The sequence below is a fragment of the Solanum verrucosum genome, unplaced genomic scaffold (assembly GCF_900185275.1).
Source record: "Solanum verrucosum unplaced genomic scaffold, falcon-dt-bn FXZP01000307.1, whole genome shotgun sequence".
NCBI classification, from domain to species: domain Eukaryota; kingdom Viridiplantae; phylum Streptophyta; class Magnoliopsida; order Solanales; family Solanaceae; genus Solanum; species Solanum verrucosum.
Window position 1 is genome coordinate 701506 of NW_026020264.1, and position 11181 is coordinate 712686.

Consider the following 11181-nt stretch of genomic DNA (forward strand, 5'->3'; position numbering starts at 1 on the left):
CTATCCCCAATATAATTTTTAAAAAATTAAGAAAAATATGTAAAAATAAAAAAATAAAAAAAAGACTTCATAAATGAAAATAGAAAAAACAAGTTTCATAAGTGACATTCCACGTTCATTATCTCTTGATCCTCCCCACCCACCCAAAGCCCTCAACACCCATCCCTTGACCATCTCCCCCACCCCTATCGCGCCTCTCCCAAACCTTATGTTATAGGGGATCGAATATGGAATAAAAATGCAGGTATTATTTTTCTTAGTGAATAAGCAAATTTTATTTATTACCAAGTGATCGACAGTTACAAAATATAGGGAGGAGCTAAGCAACACACCACACATATAGATGTAAAATAGTAGCAAATGCATTACGTTTCGTATCAAAATGTGAAGTTTCTTGCATAAGATCAGTTTCTCATTTTAATTTTAACTATTAAATGCTAGTTAATTTTGCTAACATATACTAATCTTTAATGTAATTAAATTTTGATTTCCATTCTTTGTTTCCTATTAAATTAAAGCTGATTTACAATTTACTTCCACTTCACCTTTTTTTCTAAGAGATTTGCGATTCATTAAAGAGGGTTATTTTATTTTTTTTAAAACATTTTCAGTGAAAATATGAGTCCAAGATTTATGATGGTTGTTGCTATTGTGGGTGTTCTCATTTGCGGAACTAATTGCGAAGAGAGTTATGGTAGAAAACTGTTAGAGGACTGTGCTCAAAATGATGATCAGAATTCCACTCAAACTGATCAACCAGTTCTAGTTCCATATGGCGTCGATTTGACTCAAGTACGTGATAAAGGAAATTCGTATATAACAGGTGAGCCAATTGATCCCGATGATCTCGCACGTTTTCACAATTTTCAACAATCTGCTCAAATTGATCAATCAAATGAAAATCCATGTGACTTAAATAAATCAGATATGCTAAATGGTGTTGGAGAGCCACTTTTAACTAGTGAGCAGAATTCCACTCAAATTGATCAATCAAATCAAATTCCATTTGGCTCCGATTTGACTGAAGTACCTGATCAATCAAACTCGAATACATTTGATGGATCAATTGGTATCGATGAGTATTTTTAACCGCTGATCAAGATTTCATTCAAACTGATTAATCAAATCAATATTCATTTGTCTTTGATTTGACTCTTATACATGATCAATCAAATAACTAATTTTCGTCTATGTAAGCAATTTAGTCACGTTACATTACATGTTTATTATACATGTATAAATAATACTTAATATCCTTACCTGAGAAAATGATCAAGGAAACTTTATTTGAAAAGTAGATGATGTTAAGCAACAATTTCTCAAACTCATTTACGTATAGCCAAATTTAAATTTTCAAAATATCGATGTATATCATTTATCGAGAAATAAACACTTAAATCGATTATTTAGAACAATCAGTAGCCTTGAAGGATACTCTCTTATTCTTTAAATCATAACCAACCAAGAAATTCATCTGTGCAATATTCCCAAAAATTTGACCACCATATGATGCAGCAAAAGCAAAGCACATTGAACTATCACTTGTCGCCACAAATGTATTCCATGGACCCAATCTCAGATCTGCACCTATAAAATGCATCGTAATTATCGGAATTTTATCGATGGAAAGAGATTTGTAGCACAAATTTAAAGAACCAGTTGGATCCGCCACAGTGGGCAGCTTGATTGCACTCTTCACCATTGATTCTAGTTTCACATAGATTTCAGGCGAAAACAGAGTTAAAACTGTGCCTGAATCGATTATAATATTACCTTCTCCGTAAGAGAATGACACATTTCGGAAATCCAATCTTTCTTTACCCACACTAACACCTTCCAGCGTGAGAAAATAGTACGTTGCTGGGAATTTTCGAGCTAATGGTGTTGTAACAACTTTATCTCCTGGAACAAATCCGTCTGTACCAAAATGGATTTTGCTTTTAGGAATATAGGTTTTCTGTTGATAAAACGGAGCTAAACAGTAGGAGAATTTTCCCCCAATTGACGAACCCATTTGGGAAATTAACGAAAATTTTCCACCTCCAAGCCCTACAATCCCTGATTCTTTGTCACCACTGAATGTACCTGCATTATTGTGTCCACATCCAATAACTGTTTTCTTCAATTTCACTCGTTTGTTTTTCGATGATCCAAATCGTATCGTCTCTGTTGCTAAATCACCAATGCTGTACGAATTATCTCCGTACCTGACGTGATACCTGCAGGTCCTCTTCTTCATCCTGTTGCAGGACGTTGGAAAATTGGCTGCGTGACACATTTTGGAACTGCAATGTAAGGGCTTATAAGTTGATGATTTTTTTGGGTTGAAGATACGAGATTGTTGCTTGAAGCAATTTTTACAGGGTAAACATTGAGTCCATGTGAGGTCGCTGCCAGTATCAGCGACCCCTAAGGTATGCACAGGAGGCGTACCTATGGAGTATCTCATGAGATACTCTCCGTTGTTGGAAGCAACAACGACAGAGGATGAGGGCGAACAAAGACTAACGGAACGATTGAATGAGCGATGAAATGAATTGTTCATTCGCTCCGTAAAACTTAAGGAAGGATCATAAAAGGGGGAGTTTGGTGAATCTCTATGAATGAGATCAATGCTAAAAACATTGTTCATAGCTTTTGTGAATTGAAATATTGAAGAAAGTAGAATAACAAAGATGGTGAAAAATGAATAATGTGTCACACAATTTGCCATTGTTTTAGACATTTTTAGTTTGACTGTATGTGATGTGATTTATACTTGTAACATTTATTCAAACTGAAGTTAATATGATTTTACTATAATTAAATTGAGGAAATTATGTTAATCCAGAAATAATGATGATTCAATCTGTAATTCTACTTTCATTACATAAGTTAATGTAGGAGTATTTTCCTTGTCTAATATGCAAAGCTTTATTTGACCCGCATTGAATATAATTTGAAATTGTTCAATTCTTTTGGGGCTGTGAATTGTTGTTAATTACATGGTGTAATTACAAATAGATTTCTTTTTAATTTCTTCCTTATATTTCTATTTTTATTTTTATTATTTTAAATTTTATTTTTATTATTCTAATATTTTTTAAAATATTTTTTTATTATTTATATTTCATTTCCTTCTTATTCTCAACATTTATTTCATGTGATTCCATGCAATTTTTTGTATTATCTAAAAAAAATTATTAGTATAATTTTGTTAGTATTAAAATTAAAGTAGAATCCGTTGTTGAATAAAGTAATGGACTTAAGTTTTCCTTTTAAAAACATAAGAGTATTATGTTAAATTTTTTGTTTAGAATTTAGAACCTATGTTATATTTTCAATTTCATTTGTTTTAGGAGTATTGACTCGATATTTTACATTGCAAGCTATTTTTTTAAGTTAGACTTGATAAAAAAAAATTGTCAAATGTTTTATAATTTATGACAATTATATTTATAATATTAATCTTTTTGTCAAACATGCATTTCATGATGTTCATAGAAATGATGTATTTTTAGTTTTTATGATTAGTATAATTAAATAATCTAAATAGAAAAATATAAATCAATTATTTTTTATAATATTAGTCAAGAACATATGTTTATTAATTGATATATTTTCAAAAGACAATATATATCTTAAATATTCAATTTAATATCATTTATAAAGGACATTATTTGTCTAATATAAATTTTTAATTTTAAATAATTAATTTATATTTTAAAATTTCAATATAACCTTATGATTATTTAAAAAATTATATATAACCTTATGATTATACTTGTGCACCAAACAATACACTTGTAATTATGCTGTAATTACATTGTGGCAAACAAACAAGTCAACATAATTACTAGGCTGATAATTACTACCGTAGTAATTACACCAATTTCAATTACCTGATGGCTTTCCAAACATACCCTTGGTTTCGCCAGGAAAAAAGGTACCAATGTTCACTACCTTTTAACAACCTTGTGAAGAAAATAGAATACAACACCCTTGGCTAATTGATCAGTTTAGGTACAAAAATCATAGACCTTTGGTACTTATGCACAAACTAATTGAAAACTCTTTGATGAGTTTAGATACAAAAATCACAGGCCTTTGTTACTTGTGCACAACAATCTAATTGAAAACTCCTCATTTGACACATGACCAGTGAACAGCTAACAACCAATGTGGTGTGATTTTACAAGAACAACAAATAGTGTAAACTCAATTAGCTCCAACTCTAGGTCACATATAAATTATAAAGATGTATCTTCACCTCGCTCACGGGCAATCGAAGCTGAAAGAATTGCAAGATCGCGATTCAAGAGTGTTAGTGCAGTTTCGCATTCGGAGATTATTCTTGTCACGGAAGATGGCTCGCCAGCCACTGTTTCAGAGGAACCAACAGCTACAGCTGCATGTGAATCCCGAAGATTCTTCAAGTTTCCTAGGAACTGTCAAAGATGTCAAGACAAAGGAATTACTCATGTATATCCTCTTGAAGATGGCATTAGCGTATTAGAAGGCAATAAACAAGACCGAAACAACCACCACACTCAACAATGTCAAACAAAGCTAAAACAATCTCTTCCTCGTAAAAGGGATGGTCAACTAAACGACAGCCGATGTCATCGATGCTCCTACCTGCATTGGAGGTTTTATCGGCAAAGCATACAACACTAGTGAAACCTCTTTCATCCCCATAGAACTCGCTCAGATCTTCCAAAAATTAATAAAATGGGCTTTCTGTGGATAAAACACTAAACTCTATCCTGAACAAACATATAATTCACATTAAAGTACCTTCCAGAGCATCTTATATGCTTCCAATAGTCTATTGGCAGCTGGCCCAAACCCATGCAGTTGTGGTACTTCCATCATGTGGGTCCATGGACGTATTTCCTACAGTTATAACCTCAAATATGTTATGCAGAGAATATACAAACACAAAAAGTTAGAAGGGACATATAAAGGCACTGAACCAAAGGGTAAGGAAAGGAGGACTTGATGGGGGTTCCATCACAAAATAGGACTTGATGGGGGTTCCATCACAAAATACCAGCCTCTATAGTATGCAATCAATGAAGATAACCGCGGGAGTCATAATAGATGAATAATGAAGAAAACAAAACCTTAGTATAGATTGTGTTGAAGGTCCTTGCAGTGTCTAAAAAGGATTCCAAATGTCCCCGTAGTTTTGCTTCAACATCTACATATTCCTCATCTGGGTTGTATGGATGCTGTAAGAGAAGAATTAACCATAACTTCCCGTTGAACACAAAATATAACCAATTGAAGCTTATAGATACTAACTGAAACTAAATACAAGAGAAACAAAGCAGTGAGTGCTGAGAGGATTAACCTTTGATGCTAAATCATCAACCATTTCCTGAAGACTCAGAAGCCTATTTGATTGATCTGAAAGTTGCTTCTCCAAATCAGATATGTCTGGCCTGAACTTCGATTACAATAGGATCAATAGAAAGTTACTATCGGGAGAGTAAATAAAGCAGACGATATATGGTTCTTCAAGCAAGCAGGCACATATAACCTTGTTTACAAAAAGGATGATATCTCACCAAATAACTGCTGGCTAACAAGTCAGAACCGGAACAGGACCATCGCAGTAATATTGAAGGACCTCTCAATAACAGCATTCCACTATAACAACATAATTTTCTTTGGAACTGACTTTCAAATTATATTATATTATATATTCTCTGTAACAACATCTCGTTATAGCAGCCCATAAAAATATTCAGACAACAATGCCGTTATAAAGAGGTTTGACGGTATATGAGGATAAGCAGTCTCGAACAAAAGCAAAGATTATAAGTGAATCATTGTTTTCAGTATTCTTTTTCTTTCAAATTCTCTACATACCTTGCGTCATTCTTCCTTCACCCAAGAAGTGGCCAGGTTGATTGAATTCAACCCCCTCCCCCCAAAAGCCCAAACCATCTTTCTACTCTTCATCCTTTTCTGCTTTCCCTTTGAGGAATCTTTGACAGATAAATGCCACAATTTTTCAGCTTAGTGGAAATGAAGGGTAAAAAAAAAGAAAAGAGAAAGAGATTCTCCTTAAGACTATGTCAGAAGAATTTGCCTGTCTTCTTTTCCCGATAATGAGGCAGAAAAAAGGTGCCAGACCTAAAAAATTATGGAAAAAGCTCTTTTGGTTGGTCATGGCCTTTTGCTGAACACTAAATTGCAGGTGCAGAAGCAGCAACAATCTCAAAAGGTTCTCACTTTAGGTGCTACTGTTGAATACAATTTTTTTAATTTTTTTTTATGACAAGGGAAACCCGCAGTCGCTACCCTTTGGGTGCGCACAGGGTAAAACCCCCGCTCCTATGCAATAGCTCGCAAACTACATAGGAGAGGTAACCCGCACTAGGCAAGCCTGGTGCGACGAGCTCGACCCAGAAAGCAAACCCCTTGATTTCGCTGGCAAGGTGTTTCGAACTTGAGACCTCCAACATGGAAGTCCCAAGCCCAAACCACTGGGCCACCCCGAAGGGTTTGAATACAAATTTTCATATAGGTAATTTTTTCCTCTTTTTCAAAGCACATTATGACTTTAGCAGTTCCCGTTGAAAGAAAATAACATATTCAATAAGTAAATAAATTAATCGTACAATTTGATGGAGAAAAAGAAATCTTCCTTACAAAGGATAGATAGACTGGATTTGAACATCCGCAGGAAACAGTTTGCATTCTTCTGAAAAAATTTGAGACTGCTTTTCAGCTATGGCATCAATCAATTGAATATCCTTTGCCACCTGTTCATCCACACTACAAGGAGAAGAGACGATTAAGGTATTTCAAATATAAATTAATAATCAAACCGAGATGAAATGTGTGTTTCAATGTATGTATGGAATAAAATCTCCACAAACATTGGGGTGCAATCAAACGTCTAACCTCCATTCAGGGTTATCAGCATACATGCTTGCCTCCACAAGATCCACAATAAGGCGTAGCATTTCCATACGATCTTCATAACTACCCCGTCCCTGCAACAGAATCAGCAAAACATTTTTTTTTGAAATCATCAAAAACCTCGAAAGTATTGGAAGCAATAGAATATTTCAAGCCTAACAGTACAAAGATACTACAGAATACAATCATTGTCCGGAGGATCATAAGCAGTATCCTTGTGTTCTAACCTCAGAATATCCCATCAACCAAACTCCATACAAACCTAAACTCCCACTTACAAAGTTGACTTTCCACCTCCAATTGCATGTCCCTTACTTCCTTATACTGAATAAATAACATCATGACATACATGCTTTTCCTGGAGCAGATAATGTTCATATCCTCTTCACATGCATTTCTAACATCATGAATGCATTTTGTTAACACTGGGGTGTCCCACCAATAACCAGTGATACTATAAAGACCCTCACCAATTAGCTAACTGAAGCAAAGTTGAAAAGTGAGTATGATATAAGACCTAAAATAAAAGGAAATTTTAAATGATAATTCGCATACCAAGTTCTTCCATCATGCTCTATCTAAATGATATTGGAATATCTCAAGCATGAAACCAAATCAATGTGTTTAGTTCCATTCCTGTTATTTATATTGCTAGGATCAGGAACAAAGCAATCCGGTATAAGGTGGGAGTGGCCTGATGGACAAGATGAAGGACGAGAGCACGAAGTCATTTGGGCATGTGAAGAGAAGATGCACAGATGCCCCCTTTAGGAGGTGCAAGAGGTTGGCTATATTGGGTATAAAGAGAGGTAGAGATAGGTCGAACCTGTCTTGGAGAGAGGTAATAAGACAGGACAAGGCACATATGTAGCTTACCAAGGACATGACCATAAATAGGATCATAGGAAGTTATAGAGGTCGATGATTAGGGTAGAAGGTTAGTAGGTAGTTGAGCATTGTCTAGTTCCCCTACATTGTTATTATTACTCTCCTACGATTTTTTTCTTTGATTTTAGTATAACCTATTTTCTTTTGCTTCAGTGATCGTATTATTTGTTGTTGCTACTGTTCTCTTCTTCGTTGTTTTTAGCATGGCTTCTTCGCTACTGTATTTGCTTTACTTGCTGATTTTTTATATGTTTTACTTGAGCTGAGGGTCTATCGGAAATAGCCTCCTTACCTTCATAAAATAGGGCTAAGGCTGCGTACACATCACCCTCCCCAGACCCCACTTGTGGAATTACACCGAGTATGTTGTTGTTGTTGTATATATCCAGATGACAAATGACTAAAAAGGAATACCACTAAAATTTAATTAGAATAGCAAAGTTTGACAAAATATAAGCAGAACTTGCTGAAGGAGCCAGCAACAACAAGATCAATTTTTTTCATTTTCAGGAAACTAATCTATGTGTGCATTGTTACAGACGTTGTTCATTTTATCATACCACTAGGAGCTTGTCTTTCTTCACATGTTTGTGTCAATTAAGATAAAAAATTATGGTGCTTACCTAGTCGTCAACCTCTCTTATTTAATTGCCAATACACACTGCAGCATGACACAAACTTAAACCCACTGAGGCGTGTACACCAGATCATAGGAATCCTAACAACCTTCTAATTGTGGGAGGATCTTAGACATTATTAGTTCCCACATTGACACAAGTCTAAGTATCAACCAAGATATCCGTAAGTTCTGTACTTCCTTTATCTCTCTAAAACACTGAAGAAAATATGACAAATAACAATGACTAATAAAATCTATTTTATGCCAGTAGATGTCTAAAGGTTCTATAATCTATGATGATATTAAAATGGACAGAATCTTATAAGTGTCAGTATCACCAGAGACAAAAGAACTACAATAACCCGGCACTTCCTGAGATAACTGCAAACTGTACCTCAAAATGATCCAGCTTTAATAGTAGTGCTACTCCTATCAGTTCTCCATGAACTAATTAAGAACAAAAGAACCGTAGTTTTGAACCTTTGAGACCATATGAAATGCTATATTGACCTGAGACAGCAGTCTTAAGTTTTAACCACCAAAATCTAAGTCATCATCATCATATAGAAAGGTTGAACACTACACTACAAATAATAATGTGCTATGGTGATTGAGAAATCCAAATCATTCAGCAATCAGTATTATTTTTTACATCGGTGGTGCCACGGCAGCGCATGTCCTTAACTATTCCACAAGTACCTGCTACCTCCTACCATCATGAATGCCAAGTAACTCTGCCAGCAAGAGTTAGCTAGATCAGAGAAACTCCAAAATTTTCATTTTATGAGGGCCGAAAAAAATTAAATTCTCGTTGCTTGCGTCCACATGTAGGTTGATAAATGAGAATCATAGGCCCAGCCATAAGGGAATACCAGGAATCAGAAACATTTTAACCAGACATGATGGGCCCTAAGGATTTGCCATCAGAACTTGTCTTCTTCACCTAATTATAGAACTGCAACTTTCTTTTTCAAACATTACCTTTAATTTGTTGCATATTCTTTTATTTATTAAAAAAAATTATAATAATACAATCCTAGCAATTAACAGTGAAAATTGAGATGAAGAGTCAAAGGGGCAGTACTTAGCCTTAAGCAAGGTAAGAAAAGTAAAAACACTTTAAACAAATGGATCAATGTCATATTTATCTCTTTGTTTGAGTAGATCCAGTTAGTGTAACCTTTAATCAGAATTTATCTGACATTTCATGTCATTACTCCACAGGCTATGAGATTCAGATAACAAATTCTTTTAATATCCAAGTACAGTATGGCCTATGATCAATAGGGGTCAGTGGCAAATTTTTCAACCAGGCTGATGATACCAAATGGTAAAACTGCAGAAGATTGAAAGGTGCTTGACCAAATCTTAACAAGAAAAAGGACTAAATATGATTCCACAATTACCAGTGGCACATAACATAAAATGAAGTACAATATGCGTCTAAAAGGAAAAAAGGCAATAAGACGCACTTGGATGGCTTCTGGATCAACAGTAGTAGTTATGCCTAGAAACTTTGCAATCTCTGCTAAATCTGCCAAAAATACACAAATGTACCTGATCAAAACAGACATAAGAAGCAACATTTATACAACAATTTCCTACAATTTCTCCAGATCTAACCTAAACAAACATTCTCAAGGACTTCCTGATTATACTAATGAATGATTTAATCTGCACTTTCATAAGTGAACAAAAAACAAAGCTCTTGACTGATAATTAGAAACATAAACCCACTTGATGTTAATGAAGTCATCTAACGAATATACTCATACTAAGATCAAAACTTCAGTAAGAACAATCAAGCAAGTTGCACTGCATTCCCAAATAAATGCACCAGAACTAGAATTCTGACCAATTTCCAACCTCAATCCAAAAAGGGTTTAAGGGTATTGAAAAAAGCCTCTACACTGACCGATCAAAAAAGAAAAATAAAAATGCTATACACTGAATGCGGGAAGTCTCCTCATCGCGATCTACAGCATCCCCTTGTAGATTTTGCTGAGAAAATGGTGACTTATCCCCTAATAACCTGTGAACTCAAACCAAAAAAGTAAAATTAAGAGAAATAAAGATCACCCATTTAGAGTTAATACTTGTTTCTCATGAGGAAAGGGATTAAATGGGGTTATACTTGAAGAAAAGCCATTCAAGAAGAGCGTATCGCTCCATGCCGGCAAAGAGAAGGGACTGAGCAGGAGCATTGGCTCTTGGGTAATTCAATGTAGCCAATTTCTTCTGTATTTCTTCCATTTGCTTCGCTGCCATTCCCAAAGTCGATCGTGTCCTTCGCAATTGGGCTTCAGAATTTACTGGCGAAACTCAAAGACGAGAGAGGAAGAGTTAGAATTTGGTGAAGTTTCACTGTGAGAGCAAAAGGATAGGAGAAAATAGAAATAGTGTTCTTAAATAAACTTTTGTGAAAGCAAAAAATATTTCATTAATATTTGCACTCATTATTTGCAAATGTTGAAATTTCATATTAGTAAAAATAATATTTGATGTGTAAATATAAAGGGGAAACTCAACCTTCTTGATAAGTTGTTTGGTTGGTCGGATAAAGATAATAATTATGGGTATTTTTATAGAATTATTTTATTTTGTATTTGATAATGAGTGTTAGAGCCGTCAATATGAGCTGGGCTCGTTGGGCCGGCCTGGCCTAACTCAGGATTTGATAGGGCTGGACTACAATTTTTGGAGCCCATTTAAGAAAAGGGCTTTTTAGCCCGGCCTGAATAAGCCTGTCGATTTGTGGG

The 11181-nt window shown here is 34.9% G+C and overlaps 2 protein-coding genes across 2 annotated transcripts; both read right to left on the reverse strand.

Annotated features, from left to right (window-relative positions):
* Window positions 1-1402: 1402 nt before the first annotated feature.
* LOC125833683 (aspartic proteinase CDR1-like) lies at window positions 1403-2725 on the reverse strand. Its single transcript, XM_049512851.1, has one exon. The coding sequence runs from the start codon at window positions 2723-2725 to the stop codon at window positions 1403-1405; it is 1323 nt and encodes a 440-aa protein (XP_049368808.1).
* A 1272-nt stretch (window positions 2726-3997) lies between these two features.
* LOC125833768 (AUGMIN subunit 7) lies at window positions 3998-10781 on the reverse strand. The gene is made up of 9 exons (XM_049512953.1): window positions 10557-10781; window positions 10369-10454; window positions 9895-9956; window positions 6898-6989; window positions 6643-6768; window positions 5336-5426; window positions 5106-5213; window positions 4777-4875; window positions 3998-4427 (listed from the first exon to the last, which is right to left on the reverse strand). The coding sequence occupies exons 1-9, from the start codon at window positions 10688-10690 to the stop codon at window positions 4230-4232; spliced, it is 996 nt and encodes a 331-aa protein (XP_049368910.1). The 5' UTR covers window positions 10691-10781; the 3' UTR covers window positions 3998-4229.
* Window positions 10782-11181: the final 400 nt, after the last annotated feature.